The following is a 19,369-nucleotide window of genomic DNA, read 5'->3' on the forward strand; positions in this document are numbered from 1 at the left end:
TTTAAGTGATCCACAAGATAAATGTACTCAAGTAGAAACTGAACTTAAGGTGACTTCTACTGGAATTAGCAGACAAGAACCCTAAAGCAGCCATTTTCCAAGAAAACACAGTTGTGGTGATGGAACAAAATGGGAGTCTTGGCACAGGAATGGAAGCTAGAAACAAATGGAAAATCTATAAAAGAATAATATCTAAAATGGAAAAATATGTCTTAATGAGCTTAATAGAAGATTTGAAAGAGGAAAACTAAAAAGGAAAGAAAAAAACCAATGGATTTGAAAACAGAGCAAAAGGAAGTATCCAATTTGAGAAACAGTAAAGGGAACGGAAAGAGTGAAGAGCATCTCACTGTAGCACAACATAAAGGGGTCTAAATTCCACACAACTGGATTTCCAAAAGGAGAAGAAGAATGGGGAAAGAAGAACATATTAAAAGAAATATGGCCAAAATCCACAAATCTGATTAAAAAATATATATATCTAACCAGGAAGCTCAGAAATCCCAAAGCAGGATAAATATAAAGAAAACCATAACTAGGCGCATCATAGTAAAACTGATGAAAACAAACTAACAAATAACCTTAAAGCAGCCAGAGAAAAACACATGTTACACACAGAGAAACTACATTATAGACAATGGCTGAAGCAGTCTCTAAAATACATGAAGCGAGATCGGACAGAAGTCAAGGGGGAAATAAACAAATTTCTAATGACAACCATATCTTGCTAAAGATCTAAACTGAAATATCAGCAGGAATACAGTAGCTGTGGATAACACTATGGAAAACACCTGGCCTGATGGATGCTATGGAACAGAATACCCAAGGACTACAGATGACGCACTTGTTGCACTATTAAAAACCAACAAAAAATTACAAGACTAAAATCTTACAGAATATGTTCTCTGACCACAGGAGAATTAAACTATCAATCACAATAAGATATTAATAACATCCCAAAATTCAAAATTAAAACACACTTCTAAATAGTACAGAAGTTAAAGAAGGAATCACAAGGGAAATTAGAAAACATTTGAGCTAATTGAAAATAAAAATAATATATCACAGTGTGTTGGATGCAGTGAAAACAAAGTACTCAAAGGCAGATAAAGCAGAGAATACATAGAAAATTACATTGATAATTGCTTTAGAAGAGTTGTCTCCCAAAGAAGACATACAGATGTCTAACAGGCACATGAAAAGATGCTTGTTACTGCTAATTATTAGAGAAATGCAAATCAAAATAACAAGGAGGTACCACCTCACACCAGTTAGAATGGCCACTGGTAAAAAATCTACAAATAAATAAACACTAAAAAGGGTGTAGAGAAAAGGGAACCTTCTTACACTGTTGGTAGGAATGTAAATTGGTGCAGCTACTATGGAAAACAGCATGGAGGTTCCCCAAAAAACTAAAAAAAAGAGTTGCCATATGATCCAGCAATCCCACTCCTGGGCATACACCCAGACAAAACTTACTCAAAAGATACATGCACCTCTAAGTTCACAGCAGCATTATTTACAATATCCAGGATGTGGAAGCAGCCTAAATGTCCATCGACAGATGACTGCATAGAGAAGATGTGGTACATATATACAATGGAATATGACTCAGTCATCAAAAAGGATCAAATAACGCTATTTGCAGCAACATGGATGGATGGACCTGCAGATTATCATATTAAGTTAAGGAAGTCAGAAAGAAAAAGACAAATACAATATGATATCACTCACATGTGGACTCTACGGTATGGCACAAATGAACCTACCTACAAAACAAAAACAGACTCACAGACACAGAGAGCAGACTTGTGCTTGCCAAGGAGGGAGGAGAGAAGGACAGGAATGTTGCATTGCTGTTGCTAAGTCGCTTCAGTCGTGTCCGACTCTGTGCGACCCCACAGACGGCAGCCCACCAGGCTCCACCTTCCCGGGGATTCTCCAGGCAACCCACTAGAGTGGGTTGCCATTTCCTTCTCCAATGCATGAAAGTGAAAAGCGAAAGTGAAGTCGCTCAGTAGGGTCCAACTCTTAGCGACCCCATGGACTGCAGCCTACCAGGCTCAACTGCAGCCTACCAGGCTCCTCCGTCCATGGGATTTTCCAGGCAAGAGTACTGGAGTGCCACTGCTTTCTCTGGGAATGTTGCCTTAGCAGATATAAATTATCATGTATAGGATGAATAAACAAATCCCTATCATACAGCACAAGGAACTATATTCAATATCCTGGGGTAAAATCACAATGAAAATGAATATATAAATGTATAACTGAGTTACTTTGCTAATAGAGCAGAAATTAAACACAATATTGTAAGTCAACTATACTTCAGTAAAATTTTTTTCAAAAGTTTTGTCTCAAATTAATCATCTAAGTGTTACCTTAAAAAGTTAGGGAAAGTTAACTGAACAAAATACAAAGTGAAAAGAAAGAAATAACAAACGTAAGAAATAGGCACAGGTAAGAAATCAATGAAAATACAGGAGACAACAAATGATAGAGAAGTTCACAAAGCCAAAAGTTGTTTTAATCTAAAACATCATTAACATTGTTAAAAAACAGATTAAGAAACAGATATAAAAAAACACAAATAACAGGATTAAAGGATGAGGTATCACTATGAAATGAATATTAAAAAGATAACGATGAAAACCCTTCTGTCAAAACATTCAACAAATCAAATTCCTCTGAAGCATACAAGTTTCAGAACTGACATAAAATGGAGTAAAAGAATGAAATAGCTTTATATCTTCAAAAGAAACTGAATTCACAAATAAAAATTTTCCCCTAAAGAAAACTCTCAACTCATATGATTTACTAGTAACTTCAACTGAACATCAAAACCAAACTTACATATACTCTTTCAAAACAGAGAAGGAAATATTTCCAATTTCCTTTATGAATCCAGAATTACTTTCATATCAAAACAATTATTTTAAAATCCACAGAAAAAATTACCACTCATGAACACAGACACCAAACTCCACAGCAAGATACAGGCAAACTGAATCCAGTAATATTTAAAAAGAATGATAAAAAGTTACCCACTGAAATTAACTACAGGAATTCAAGTTGGTTTAATATTTGAAAATCAATTAGTAAGATCCATCGCAATAACCAAATAAAGAGAAAAATCATAACAACAGCCACAGATGCAGATAAACCATTTTACAAAATTCAAAACGCATTCATGATAAAAACTATTCAACAAAGAACAGAATGAAACCTCAATGAGATAAAAGACATCTATAAAAAAGCACAGCTAGCATCATACTTAACCATGAAACAGCCTGTTTTCTCCCTAAGTAAAGGAAAGGCCTTTGAAGTCTTCACTCACTGCTTCTAATCAACATTGTTCTGACGGCTCTGGGCTCTGGTCTGTGAAATGATGGAGAAGAGAGAAAGGGAAGGCAGGCAGGCAATTTGGAAAGGAAGAATTAAAATGGGTTTTATTCACAGATAACATGCTTGTTTACCTGGGAAATCATATCAAATATACACAACAACTGCTAAATCTAATAAGCAAGTTTAGCAAGATCACAGGATACAATGTCAACATACAAAAATCAACTGAGCACCTGCACACTAGCAACAAATGTTTGGCAAAAATAATGTGTTTATTATAGCACCGAATATTTAGAAATAAGCCTAACAAAAGACATTTAATACTACTAAACTAAAAACAATAAAACACTGCCGAAAGAAACCATAAAGAGCTCAATAAATCAAGAGAAACACTATAATCATGGATTGGAAGACTCAATATTGTTAAAGATATCAATTCTCAAAATATTTAAAGGTCAATGAAATTTCATCCCTGAAAACTTTCAAAGAAAACTTTCACAGAAATATAAGCAATCTAGAACAGACAAGACAATTCTCATAAATAAGAACACAGTTGAAAGACTTACAGTTTGTACACAGAAGGCTCATTATTTAATTGCAGTCATCTTTTTTATCTAAAGTTACAGTACAGAGATAGGACTAATTCACGATTTAAAAAAAAAAAAAATCAGAGGAGTGTTCAGTGGCTGCCTGAAGTGGTAGAGATAATTATTGAGAAGATACTCCAGGAAATTTTCAGTGGTAATGGAAATATTTTCTATCTTCTAAGAGGTACAGGTTACACAAGTATATGCATTTTTAAAACATCAATTTGTGCACTTATGCAAATGTGCAGGTTACTTTAATGTGAGATTTAATGTAAATATCTCTTTAAAAGAGATAAACTAGTGATTTTCAGGTTTGCAGTTTTGCTTTTTTTACAGTGCTATGGATTCTGTGTTCTGTGTCGTGCAGTGCTTAGTCACTCAATCATGTCTGACCTTTTGCGACCCCATGCACCACAGACCTTAAGGCTCCTCTGTCCATGGGTATTCTCCAGGCAAGAATACTGAAGTGGGTTACCCTGGAGGAGGGCATCTCCCCAACCCAGGGATCAAACTCAGGTCTCTCATATTGTAGGCAGATTCTTTACAGTCTGAGTCACCAACGAAGCCAAGAACATTGGAGTGGGTAGCCTATCCCTTCTCAAGGGGATCTTCCTGACCCAGGAATCGAACCAGGGTCTCCTGCATTGCAGTCGTATTACTTACCAGCCAAGGTACCAGGGAAGCTCTGTGTGTTCTAGGCTGCAGTAAATGAGTAATATAGTGAAGTATAATAGCTGACAGCTTTCTCACTGTTGGAGAAGTTAGTTCTGAATAAAGGATAAGAATGTACCCTATGGTTTTGGATTAAAATCAGAGGTGTCAATATAAGTATGAACTCACTATAGATAAATAAAGATACAGATATGTGTGTATATAAAATATGTTTATGAATATGATAAGTATGCATAATTTCCTAGCTCTAGATTCATTTCTACTTTCCATTAGAGAGGAATGAAAATAACAGCTTCTGTATGTAATAGTTAATCCCAGGGTTTGCGATAAGAAAAGTGTATGATGAGCTTGTAAGAAAAAAAAAATCCTTCTGTAAAAAGAATGTGCTGTAGGAATCATGGGAATATATCAAAAGGAGTAGCTTAAAAGGGCTCTCAGAGGCCAAATCTGGGACAGTTTTGAGCAGTGATCCAGGCTCTGTGGACCTGATGGTTAGGGGTAGGAACAGACTTTCCCAACTCAACTGCACTCTGTTGTGATTATGAAGGAACCATGTCCTTCGTGTATAAAGATTACTGAGTTCCAGTTGATTCTGCTCTACTATTGTCCAATTTATATCAACTCACAACCACTTTCAAGTCATGGCTCAAGGGGAATTTTGCATGGAGCAGTATCACCAAAGCCTTTTGCAAAAAGCAGCAGGTTGTATGGAAGAGCTCAGAAGAGCCAACACAGCTTCACTGATAGTGAGAAAGTGGGTGGTTCCTCCAAGAATAGCACCCAGATTGGGAGCCATGAATGAAGAGGCACCAAACAACTGTTTTTCCAGAATGAAAGGGAAAACTATGTAGGAGGGAGTGGAGCAGCAATGTAAAGGCAATTAGTTCTAATTCGAAGTGGGAAAGAAAGAGGAAAGCAGTTCTGGTCATTTGTAAAATGAGGAAGCAGACTGCATGTCTGTCACAATCACAAAACACTTCTATGACATCTAATTATATTTCTTAATGCTCCCTCAAATCTTTTAACACTCACTGCACCCTTTTGCTCTTTTCTACATGGTCACCCCCACTGGAAACTGTCCAGTCCTGGTAAACAAGTACATAACAGTAAGATGTAGGAGATTTTCTTCCTTACTGGGGCTGTAACAACCAGTCAGTCAGCCGTTAGGCACTGCACTTCTCATCTGCCCCTTCTTCTTGATCTAGAGTTTCAAGAGAAGACATGGATAAGGGAAACTATTCTCCCCTATAGGTCCTGGCTCAAAGCTGCAGACCTCAGTCTCCAGCTCCCCTTAATGCTTGCTCTACAATGCTCCCTGGGGAGTAAAAATGCATTTTGAACTGTAATGAGTTATACAAAAATAGACTCAGGAAGGAGTTGAAAACAATCATTCATGTACAAAGACTCTGATATACTCTTCCTAAAAATGTTATTTTAGATGTTTCTCTACCATGTTATCCTTGAACAAAAGTCTAGAAAACAATGTAAAGTTAAATTATATTTGTATGTTATAACTATGAAGCAGAAAACAGTGAGTACAAATAGCAAAATGAATACAATTATTTACAATGTGAAGAAAGAGGCATATGAAATAAAACACATGTTTTCATTGCTCTTTTCTGGTCCATTCATCATTTCTTTGGTTGTCTAGCAGCTGAAACTCCTTTCTATGTCAGGGAAATTTTGCACTGATGGCTCTCTCCTGTGGTAGTTAAAATACAGCCAGTAGTTGCTCTCCTGGTCTTGTAGCTAAGGAGAACGCATGTGGCCTGAGCTTGGCCAATCAAATGCACCTGCCCTCAGGCATCAACTAGGAAATGAGCGACCAAAAGCAGCAGGGCTAGGGGAAGCATATCCAAGACCCAGAGCAGTGATGGCAGTGGTGGTGTCTGGTGTCAGCCAGCTTCAGCATCCAGCTCAGTAGAACCATCAGCCACTGCAGACTAGATCTACAGTGAGCATTTGTCAGAGATGCTGGCTGCTAAGAGCTGGTCCCCTAGTTCCCCCAGCCATGCTCTACCATGCTGTAAGCCAACAAATAAATGCTGTTTCCGATTAACTCCGTGAATACTGGAATCGCTTGTGACTACACATTCTGCCTGGTGCATCTACTGTCATGCACTGACCTCACTGTACTGAGCTGCCACCTAAGAGGTTGTTTCTGTTTTGTTTTTAGTCACTTTGGTCATATCCAACTCTTTTACAATCCCATGGCCTGTAGCCTGCCAGGCTCCTCTGTCCAAGGGAGATCCAAGGCAAGAATACTGGAGTGGTTTGCCATTTCCTTTTCTAGGGGATCTTCTCAATCCAGGGACAGAACTGGCATCTCCTGCATTGCAGGCAGATTCCTTACTGCAAAGCCACCAGGGAAGCCCTACCTAGAAGGAGCTCTATCTAATACACAGAACTACTTTGAGTTTTTCCTCTGGTGAAAAAAACTGCCTCCTTCTGAATTTCCTGGTTGTTATTTTTGCTTTTTTTCTTTTATAAGCTCTGCTCAAATTAAAAGATGTTTTTTATTTCTGGGCTAGAAATTATACTATGTATGAATAAAATGACTGAAAATAAATTAGAACAGAAGCTGTATTAACAGATGATGCACAAGATAAAAAGTAAAAACCCAAATAATAACCACCTGGGTTACTGCCTCTAACTGGTATATTACCAGAGGCAAATTTCCCCGTGATGATTACCCATTAGTTTATGCAAAGTGGCTTGAGGCTCAGTCCATTTGCCAAATTGACTCTTGCCCAAATTTTCCTGGCAGGCAAATTACCAGTTAACCCTCCTATTAGTAGTCTCAGCAGGAACCAATGCATGAATGAGTGCTAAGCTTCCTCCCCCGCCTAGAGAGGCCAACCAGAGCAGTGTTCAGGCCAAATGTCTTAGAATCACCACAGAGCTCTGCCCAGTGTCAGATAATAAATACTTGAATTGAAGATAATGGGACCTTTGCTTTCCCTGACTTTTGCTCTGGCAGTGATTTGATGACCTGGGTTCATTTAAAATAAAGGATTTCTGTGTCTTAATGCTTTTAGATTTCTAAAGCTGCCATTTATTCTACATATAAGAGACCTGAAGATGTCTGACTACTATATTTACTCTCAAGAGTAGAGGTGACAGGTAATTTTATTACTGAAATGACTGATCTTATCAGCTGCTATGTTACCTTATTTTCTTCATAAATAAAGATCCAGGATAAGAGTACAAACAGTTACTCTCCTCACACGTTACAAGCTACTGGAATAGAATATCCTTTAGGGACAAAAGGTAGCACTGCCATTCAGAAAGACCCTTCACTGAGACAGCACAGCCAGTCAATGTGGCCATAAAGGACCTCTGTGTCTCCATAATATGTGGGAGACAGATCACTGGCTCATTCCATACCAGCCTCTCAGGACCCATAGGACAGAAACAATTTCCTTTCACTTCCAGCCAGGTTGGAAATGACCCAGGCATTCAGAAACAAACAGGATGTAAGCTGATTTTTTTTAAAAAGTCAACTAGATAATACGAGCTTTGATTCAACTCAGAATTGAACTCAAAGCCTTGATTCAATTTTTTTTCCTCTCTTATAAGACAAACGATAGATAAAATGCAAAACTGAAGTAAAATTTGGTAAAGCATGCATTTTACGTACTGAATGAAAACTACAACAAAATATTTTCTTGATTTTTGATAATACAGCACAAACCCCAGCAGACGTACTTATTATGAAATAGCTCATTTGACACATTAAGAACGTAATTGAAATGTGTCTCATCCAAGACATACAAGTGAGCCTTAGTGACATCAACGGAAACACACTGGCTCTTAGCTTATGTGGTTTGTGGGGATTTTCGAAAATCTCTAGAGATCTCAGTAGTTTTCCGCAGGGCTTTGTAGACGGTATGCAGAGTCCAGAGTAAAACAGTGTGATTCGGTCTCACATGCAGGGAAGACCGTCTATTCTTTTATTATTTACTCATGCTTCAGTTTTCTACCACGTGCATACTGAGCAAAGGTTTGCTTTATTCAACACCTATCCCAGAGCACCAGCAAATATATATTACTGCAAAGAAATAATTACAGGGAGAAAGCCCACACAGTCAATGACAGCATCATAAATATTTATATAGTATAGTGCATTTAGGTTAACTGTTAATCAGGTGTTAAATGTGAGCTATAACAAATTCTCTGAAAAGGACGAATAGAAGACTTATTTTATGTTTTAATAATGGTTGGAAGAACATACTACTTTTAATTCTAATCATACCAGACATCATTACCTTCTCTGTCTTCCTCACTCTCTTCTAATAAAGGGAATCAGTTGTCTCAGCAGTGTATCAGAAGGACAAAAAATTTAAACTTCTATTTCCTCATGGTTGATCACAGAAAGCTTTCATCACTTACGACTCTTTGAAGCATGTGCTCAGTGCAATAAATGTGTATTTGTGTTGCTGGGGGAGGTGAGGCAGGCGGAGGAGGTTGGTTTTAATGAAACACATGTGAGCAGGAGCCTGGAGGTCTGCAGCAGACACACCATCAGACCCCAGAGGCGAGTTTGAGATGAACCAGAACTTCAAATGACATGTTATGAGATTGCATATACTAAGCAAACTTTCATTCTATTCTCATACTATTTTCATTAAAAAAAATAATAATTTCTAACTGCAAAGACATATAGGAGACAGAAGCTAGATAAAGAAAGCTGGGGATGCCACCCTATGATCAGTCCTGGCTGCATTACTGATCACCCATTCAGAGTTAAACATGCCTTAGGGCATTAGGAAACAGAATCTCCCTCCAAAAATCCCTATTTTAATAAAAGCATCATAGTAACTATTAAGGGAAACATAATTTTTCATACTTCTTTTATGATTTAGTGTTACATTTGAGAAGGGTCTCCATAATTTGTCCAGCATTTAAGAACAAAACAACCACCTCGGAAGTGGTCTTCTCATTCTACACTGTGTTATGGGAAGAAAGACGATTGGAAAGTCTCAATACCTTCTTTTGTCTGCTCTCAGCAGCAGCCAGCTGTGTGGACATCCTTTCTTGCATTTTTCTGCAGTGTGCCATGACTGCTTCGAGGATGGAGAGGGGGTTGGTACAAACTGGCTTCTTCTCTTTATCGCTGGCACCTGCTTCATAGTCTCTCTGTAGTGCCAGGAATGGGTCATTTAAATTAAATCTCCCATACCGTTCCTGGATAAATACCTCCTTCCTGCGAGCCTAGAACAAAATCAGAAGAATGTATTCAGGAAAAGAAATGAAAATATACAGGAAAATATTTATATGAAGTTTGGTGGATACTGCTCCAAATGGTATTCACAACTGTCATGAGTCATGGCTTACGTGTGATGTCAGGTGGTGAGAAGTAAGGAGACTGTGACCTCAAACCTTGACCAGTCTGCCAAGCTATGTTCAAAAGTTCTTCCTTTAAGAATATAGTCTTTTAAATTGCAAAATATGCAAAAACAGTTTTTTCCTCATGATGCGGACCCCTTCAAGGATCTGAATTTTAGGTGCAGTCTTTTCTCATTTAAAGTAAAATAATATCAACAATTAAAATAATTTTTAACAAAAAATAAAAAACAGGCAAAATAATGATTATAGAACTTATATTTCACATAATCTTCACCATGTTAAGTCACAAAATATAAATCACCAAGTTTTGTATAGTCAGAAAGAATTTTATAAATATTTGAAGAAAATATTTCATGTATTTTTAATGTCAAAAATCACAACATTCACATTTTGTGAAATGTGACCAACTACCAAAAAAAAAAAACCCTCCAGAAAATTAGGAAGATGCAAATGTCTTCTCAGAACTGAAGGACATTAAAATATAGTTCATAGAATCCCAGGAAAGAATGTAACCTCATTTTACTTTAAATGTCAGTCCATCAGCGTCAAAGTTAATTTCACATCCACTTGGCACTAAATGCAATTTTCTATAATTAGCCTACAATGGCCTTTGCATAAAATGGAAAATAGCAGGAAAATAGTAGTAGGAATATATTGAAAATGAGCAACATTTTCCTAACTCAGGTCATTCGGAATAGCTACTAGAAAAAAATTATTCTATGCCACTGCCAGTGGAAAAACTAAATTACTTTACAATAAATCAAGCTTAATTTCCCAAAATGTCAAAGATGTTTTCTAAAGAAATATTACATACATTTCCTTAATTTAAACCAACTGCACTGACCAACTCAACTTTTCCATTTTAAGACCACTATCAGCAAGCCAACAAGTAGATAAACACGAATGCAAATGACAAGTGAGAAAATCTAACATTTGTTTTCCTATTACCAAATTAGATTAGAAAATATAATTTAAGAAAAGTCCAATTCACCATAAAATTTAAGCTATCTTTCAGAGGATTATTTTAAACTTAAAAAATCAAAGTGGTTTGTAAGTCAAAAAACATCTGGTATTTCTAGATTCTTCAGATTCAATTATATAACCAATGCACTAAATAAGTGTTATTTTAGAGATGCAATTACAAAAGCAATTTCATTTTATCCTAACTTTTCTCTTAATTTTTATTCAATGTGGTGATTCATCTTCCACCCCTGAGTGAACACTTGGGATAGTCCCCATGGTTTTTCTAATCATTTTTATCTGATATAATACCTATAGTCACTTTAAAACATAAAAATCTCAGTTTGGTTTTTAGAATATCCAACTTCAGTGGTATGACGGCTTCTCTTCCCCAGCTAGGATCTGCACCACCTGGGAAGGAAGTGTTTAAGAAAACCTGTCTTCTTTCATTCAATTTTCTCCCTGTCTTTCCTAGTTATTTTCATCCTCTCCAGATTGGAAGGGACCAGAGGTAAAGGATGAAGACGAAGATGGAAGTGAGGGGAACAGGCGCACTCTACCTGAATGGTTCAGTAAACTGGCCTTACCAGCTGAAACTTACATTTTAACAACCAATTAAAATGACTTCTTCCTGAGATGAAGGGATGCACAGCATTCTCTCCAGAGAAACGCCCCTTGATAAAAATCCTTTCTCTCTTGAATCTCCAACAATTACATTTTTTATACCCTCAATGTGGGTAAGGAGTTTAAAAGTCAAAGGTGGACTTCAAGTTTCTTCTGAAAATCTGGCATCTTGGTCCTCATTTTAGCATCCATATTTATTATGATAGGACCCCTGCTGAAACTTACATATTAGGCAGGGGTTCTCAACTATGGAAGTATTTCTTTTAACATTACTGTAAGAAGTATACCTTTTTTAGTACATCTTTCTTTGTAACAGAGTTCTTAATCTTGAATATACCACATTACTTTTAATAAGGGCAGATCAACAACATAAAAGTATGAACATTTAAGGATACTGTATAATAAAAAAGGACTTGAAATGTGTATAATACTGAGTTTGAAGAGGCCTTTCCCTAAAAAATGGAATAGCTGAATGTGCAGATAACTTCTTGGATTATGCATCAGAATTACTTGAGAATGAAATGCATTTCAGGGAAATGAGTCATTATGAAGCCACATGCTAACTATAATTATAAAAACAGACTCAAACTCCTAAACCACTGATGCACTGATAAATAAAAACATAATTTTATCACAATCTGAAGCTATATAGAATCCTGAGAAAGTTGCAAGCAAGAAATAAAAACATGGCCATTATTAATGGAGGATCTGACATACAGAGTTCCTACTTCTGGCTTTCATTGTTCTGTAAGATCAACTGAAGTAGGGTGGACTCAATTAGCAAAAATAAAAGGAAAAGTACTTTAGCTATTCAGCTTTTTCTACAGTATACAATCCTTTTAGGGAAAAAAAAAAAACCCTAAAAACTTGAATTGTAGGTCACAATTACAACATATCACCAATTAATTTTAGAACATATTGACAAACATCATATTATTTTGTCTTTTGAAAAGCTGGAATGATTTTGTAACATTAAAAAGTATTAATAAAAGGTAAATTTTACTAAGAGTTTATTTTTTATTGCAAGATGTTTCCCATTCATTTTCTCCTAAAATTAAGTTCAGGAGATAGCCACTTTTTAAATTCACATTTTATAGACAAGCAGACTGAGGCTGAGAAAGATTAACTTCCTCTCCCAAGGTCATTTCTACAGGAGCGGTATTCAACCCAGGTAGTATTACTTCAAAGACTACTCTGAAGCATTTTGTAATTTATGACTAGAGTATTCTGGAATAGTAGAAAGGGCTTCAAAAATTACTGCTTACAACATTATTCAGATCAATACAAAGAAATATTAATGAAGTTTGAAAGACAAAAATATGACAATATTCTAAATAATTAACAGTTTTCCATATGCTCTATATGTACTTTCACAGTTGCTGACCATACACCAACATAATGTAATCAAATGTAAGCATTTTTTTTCCCTCCAGATTCATGCTTCAGAGAGTACTACATAAGTGCAAAATATAATCCAATAAGAAAAATGGTTCCTAAATAGCTTTTCCCCAAAAGCATATTATCAAAAGGCACTGAGTATCTGAAAACTAAAAACAAAAACAAAAACAAAAAACAACAACCAAAACCCACTAGCATTAATACAGATCTAACTGCAAGAAGACTGCAGAGGAATTCGGTCTTCAGCTCCAGCCTACACAAGGCAGAGGCCACCGCCAAGGGTGCCAATGATACAAAAGCACAAGGGATGATTCAAACGATGAATCCAGTCTGATTAGATGGACTTTCACAGGAATTAATATGAGTCAGTTCTTGAGCAGAAACACTGAAACAAGTATGAAAACCACTTGGGCCTGCAATCAACACTGCCTTCAAGGAGTGAACCAAGAAATGAACACTGCCCCTCCACACCCCAAATCCAGACTCCACATCAGGCTTCATTAATTAACAGAAAAGATCTATCAATCAGAGCTAGACAATTTCTGGACTACTGAGCTCACTTCTGGGTGAAATATTTAAAGAATGATCAATACAAAAAGGACCTGAAGAGAGAACTGAATAGAAAAAGAAAACAGGGATGCTTAAAAGACTTACAGAAGCACGATAACATTCTTTCAATATCTGAAGTCATTTCATCTTCACAGAAGTATTTATTTTCATTATTCTCAAGGAATAGAATTATTGCCATTATAAAAAGGAATGTTTAAGGGCCAAAGCTGTTCCAAAGTAATAATAGGCTGCACTGGATTGGAGTGAAATCTGTCTGGCAGTGTTTCAAACATGGCTCAAATGGTAGAAATGGGGTGGGTGCAAAGTCTCAAAAATTAGGAAGGCCGTCTGCTTCTAAACTGCTACACTCCCCTCAAACCCTGAAATACTATTATTCAATATCAAGAGGGATGGAATTTTTTTCCAAGCAGCCAACATAAGAATTTATCTATCTAGCTCCAAATCTCTATCTTAGTGGTAAGGAGTTCCAGTAGACCAAGTTTAAAAAAAAAAAAAAAAAACTGCTCTTTTAAGAAGGGAAAAAAATCCTACTCGCAAATAAATGTCATTCTAGGAGTGAGTTTACACATTCATACACAGTGTGTGTGCATGTGAATACACACACACGCATACATAGTACTTGAGTGGACTGTAGAAGGTGGAACAACTATGTGAAAACTAGTCTTTTGGAGAACGACATTCATTGCCTTTCAGTGATTACAAAGGCTTAGAAATTCACTAGCCAGAAACAAAATGTAACTTCCTGGAGTAAAGAATGTCAAAAAGTCTGAGTAATTCAGTCCAGTGAGCACATTTCAAACATCGCTGATATGTGGCGAGACATACATGGGACAGAGGAATGCAAGGTGTGTCATGATTTTTCCTGCAAGGCAGGAGGAGGATGTCATGGAGCTGCCACAACATCCTACCTGCTCAAGGACAAAATAATCTGGATGTGCAGAAACTGTCATGCCAGTTATATACATAATGAATATTGTGAACCATATATTATGAGTGACTTAGATTTACCTGGTGCCTGAGGTTAAAATCTGGAAGTCATACTTCAATAAATGACCTATTTTCTCACAGGAAAGTAGACCATTCTAACAGTATCTGTGAAATGGTTTGATTTCATAGAAACCAGAGCAGGAAGTAATCTGTCAGTCCTTATTTTAACCCTGCCTGCCACTTAACCACCTTGCAAACACCCATCAGTGTTCATCTCAGCTAGAAATACGGCCCACATTCAACTGCAAAAATAAGATTACCCTTACTCCCTAACTAGGTCAAGAATGGCACGTCATGCCTCATTGTTCTGCTCTCTTGCTTAGAGAAGACATTATTACACTCTCAACACACTCTAAGCCGAATCCAGGCTAAATCCTATTTATCTTAATACATCTCTCCAGGCAGTCACCATCCATCAATCAGAACTGGAGCACAGGTGAACCAACCTGCCAACTCTGCCCTGGGCAGTTAACTGCTGCGAACTGCTGTATCTTTACCTCTGTGTGTTTGATCAGCCGTGTCCAAGTCTTTGCGACACCATGGACTATATAGCCTGCCTGACTCCTCTGTCCGTGGGATTCTCCAGGCAAGAAAACTGGAGTGGGTTGTCATTTCCTACTCCAGGGGATCTTCCCCACCCAGGGAACGAACCCGGGTCTCCTGGATCTCCTGCATGGGCAGGCAGATTATCTACTACTGCTAGACAGTTAAAACCATGCCTTTCACGTCTCTAACAATGAGCTACCAGTCTAAAACCCATGTATACCGATTATTTATTGAAGGCCGCAGCAATAATGGTTCTGTTACTGGGATTAGTCATGCACAATGACTTGTAAAACTTCCATATCAAAAAACAATTTTAAATTTTATAAAGAGGCATTATTACTCAAGTTAATAGAAAAGACAACAACAACAACCAAGTGTGCTTATCCAAACCCATAAGCATACTTGACATACTCTACATTTTGATTTAAAATACAGTTTGCTAAACTTTGGAAAATATAATAAAAGGAAAAAAAAATGAACAAAAAGATCCATGATTCAATTACCAGAAAGTAGTCACTATTAAGTTTTCCTGGTACTCTACAATTTATATTTTATAAGCATATACTTAATACCAAAAACAGTTATCAAGGACTTAAGGGAGTATGTTTCAAGTAAACTTTCTCATTTAGTTTGCTAAACAGTTCCTATTTCAATGATCTGTATCAATATTTAATAGTATTCCACATATGAATCCTTATATACTAAAAAAAAAAATCTTAGTTTATCACTTACTTTACTTTCAATTGTTCTAACATACCTGCAGGTAAAATGTGGGAATATTAAATTCACTGAGATAGAATTACTGGGTTAAAAGATAAAACCATTTTCGTATGAAAGGATTTTTCAATATCTGCAAATGGACTAAAGTGATATCCCTCATCAATAGATTAAATAAAAACCATATGACCATTTCAATAGATGCATAAAAAGCTTCTGACAAAATCCAACATCCATTTGTGATTAAAAAAAAAAAAAATCTCTCCAGAAAGTGGGCATAGAGGTACTATAGCTCACCATAATGAAGACTTCTTGAAATACATTACCAAATTCCTCTGTAGTGAGGAGTCTGCCAATTTTATTCCCATCAGCAGTAGTGATTTTGTGTCTACAGTTATGAGAGAGATTGGTCCATATTTTCCTTCTTTATTTTTTAAAACATGGTCAGTTTGAGGATTACGATACTTCTAATCTTATTTAACTTATATGCAGAGTATATCATGCAAAATGCTGGGCTCGATGATTTACAAGCTGGAATCAAGATTGCTGGGCAAAATACCAACAACCTCAGATATGCAGATAATACCATTTTAAAGGCAGAAAACAAAGAGGAAATAAAGAGCCTCTTGATGAAGGTGAAAGAGGAGAGTAAAAAAGCTGTCTTAAAATTCAACATTCAAAAAATGAAGATCATAACATTTGGTCCTGCCACTTCATGGCAAATAGATGCGGAAAAAGTGGAAACAGTGGCAGATTTTCTTTTCTTGGGCTCCAGAATCACTGCAGATGGTGATGGCAGACATGAAATTAAAAACACCTGCTCTTTGGAAGACAAGCTATGACAAACCTAGACAGCATATTAAAAAGCAGAGACATCACACCGTGGACAAAGGTCTGTATAGTCAAAGCTGTGGTTTTGTGCAGCAATCATGTACAGATCTCTGGGAGTTGGACCATAAAGAAGGCTATGTGCCGAATAATTGATGCTTTTGGACTGTGATGCTGGAGAAGACTCTTGAGGGTCCCTAGGATACAAAGGAGATCAAACCAGTCCATCCTAAAGGAAATCAATCCTGAATATTCACTGGAAGGACTTATGCTGAAGCTGAAGTTCCAATCCTTTGGCCACCTGAGGAGAAGAGCTGACTCATTGGAAAAGACACTGATGTTGGGAAAGACTGAAGGCAGGAGAAGGGGAGGACAGAGGATGAGATGGTTGGATGGCATCACTGACTCAATGGACATGAGTTTGAGCAAGCTCTGGGAGTTGGTGATGGACAGGGAAGCCTGGTGTGCTGCAGTCCATGGGGTTGCAAAGAGTCAGACATGACTTAGTGACTGAACAACAACAATTGCAAAAAAAAAATGATTTGGGCCATGATGCTCCCTTCTGCATTTTCTGAAAAGTTTTGTATATATTAGTATTTATTTGTTGAATGTTTGATGGCATTTATTAGTGCAACCAATTGAGCTTGGAGTTGTTTTTAGGGGAAGGTTTTTGATAATGAATATAAAAACAGATATATGGCCATTTGGAATTTTATTTCTTCCTATATCAACATTGTAAGTTCTATTTTTCAAGAAATGTGACCAATTCCTCTCAGGGTATTGAAGTTTTTCACAGTATTCACTTACTATCACTTTAATGTCTGTAGGATCTGTAGTGATAATACTTCTTTTCATTCCTAATACTGGTGAAGGAAGTCGGCCTTAGGAAGCATCACTACAAACAAAGCAACTGGAGGTGACGGAATTCCAGTTGAACTATGTCAAATCCTAAAAGATGATGCTGTCAAAGTGTTGCACTCAATATGCCAGCAAATTTGGAAAACTCGGCATTGGCCACAGGACTGGAAAAGGTCAGTTTTCATTACTATACCAAAGAAGGGCAATTCCAAAGAACATTCAAACTAATGCACAGTTGCACTCATCTCACACGCTAGCAAAGTAATGCTCGAAATTCTCCAAGTTAGGGCTTCAGCAGTACGTGAATCAAGAACTTCCAGACGTTCAAGCTGGTTTTAGAAAAGGCAGAGAAACCAGAGATCAAATTGCCAACATCCATTGGATCATAGAAAAAGCAAGAGAATTGAAAAAAAAAAAATCTGCTTCATTGACTATACTAAAATCTTTGTGGGGATCACAACAAACTGTGGAAAATTCTTAAAGAGATGGGAACACTAGATCACCTTACATGCCTCCTGAGAAATCTGTATGCAGGTCAAGAAGCAACAGTTAGAACTGGACATGGAACAACAGACTGGTTCCAAACTGGGAAAAGAGTATGTCAAGGCTGTATACTGTCACCCTGATTATTTAACTTATATGCAAAGTACATCATGTGAAATGCCGGGCTGGATGAAGCACAAGCTGGAATCAAGATTACTGCGAGAAGTATCAATAACCTCAGGTATGCACATGACACCACCCTCATGGCAGAAAGTGAAGAGGAACTAAAGAGCCTCTTGATGAGGATGAGAAAGGAGAGTAAAACAGCTGGCTTAAAACTTAACTTTCAAAAAACAAAGATCATGGCATCCAGTCCCATCACTTTATGGCAAATAAACAATGGAAATAGTGACAGATTTTATTTTCTTGGACTCCAAAACCACTGCAGATAGTGACTGCAGCCATGAAATTAAAAGACTCTTGCTCCTTGGAAGAAAGGCTATGACCAACCTAGACAAAGCTATATTTTACCTAGTAGTCATGTGTGGATGTGAGAGTTGGACCATAAAGAAGGATGAGTGCTGAAGAATTTGATGTTTTTGAATTGTGGTGTTGGAAAAGACTCGAGAGTCCCTTGGACTTGCAAGGACATCCAACCAGTCCATCCTAAAGGAAATCAGTTCTGAATTTTTATTGGAAGGACTCATGCTGAAGCTCCAATTCTTTGGCCACCTGATGAGAAGGACCGACTCATTGGAAAAGAGCCTGATGCTGGGAAAGATTGAAGGCAGGAGGAGAAGGGGACGACAGTGGATGAGATGGTTGGATGGCATTATGGACTCAATGGACATGAGTTTGAGTAAGCTCTGGGAGTTGTTAATGTACAGGGAAGCCTGGCATGCTACAGTCCATGAGATCGTAAAGAGTCGGACATGGATGAGCGACTGAACAAGAACAAAAATTAGTTATTTGTGTTCTCTTGTTCTTGATCATTTTAATCAGGAATAAGTCAATTTTGTTGATTTTTTTCAATAAGCCAGTTTTTAGCTTTATTAATTTTCTATTGCCTATCTTGTATTTTTCTAATTGCTGCTGTTTAGCAACAAAAAATTTTCCTTCTACTTATGTTTATTTTGCTCTCCTCCTTGTAGTTTCTTAAAGTAGAATCTTAGGCCACCGATTTGTATATCTTTCTCCTTTTTAATACAAGCACTTAAAGCTCTCAATTTTCCTATAAACATGGTTTTAGCTATATTTCAAATATTTTGATGCTGTATTTTAATGTCATTCATTTTCCAATTCTGTGATTCTTTGTCACACAGAAGCTTCTTTTTGTCCAACACTTTACATATATTTGGAATTTTCCCTGAGAGATATTAAAACCTACTGTGATTATGAAATTCTCTTTCTCTCTTGAATTCTGTCAATTTTTGCTTCATGTATTT

The 19,369-nt window shown here is 36.9% G+C and overlaps 1 protein-coding gene across 2 annotated transcripts in view; it reads right to left on the minus strand.

The window, feature by feature from the left end:
- Nucleotides 1-19,369, minus strand: part of CTTNBP2 (cortactin binding protein 2) — a 172,530-nt gene that overhangs the window by 96,471 nt on the left and 56,690 nt on the right. For both annotated transcript variants that reach the window (XM_018047195.1, XM_018047194.1), the window contains one exon: nucleotides 9,594-9,818. In XM_018047195.1, the coding sequence (XP_017902684.1) occupies nucleotides 9,594-9,818 (225 nt within the window). The remainder of the gene's footprint in view (nucleotides 1-9,593; nucleotides 9,819-19,369) is intronic.

The sequence above is a fragment of the Capra hircus genome, chromosome 4 (assembly GCF_001704415.2).
Source record: "Capra hircus breed San Clemente chromosome 4, ASM170441v1, whole genome shotgun sequence".
Taxonomy (NCBI): Eukaryota; Metazoa; Chordata; class Mammalia; order Artiodactyla; family Bovidae; genus Capra; species Capra hircus.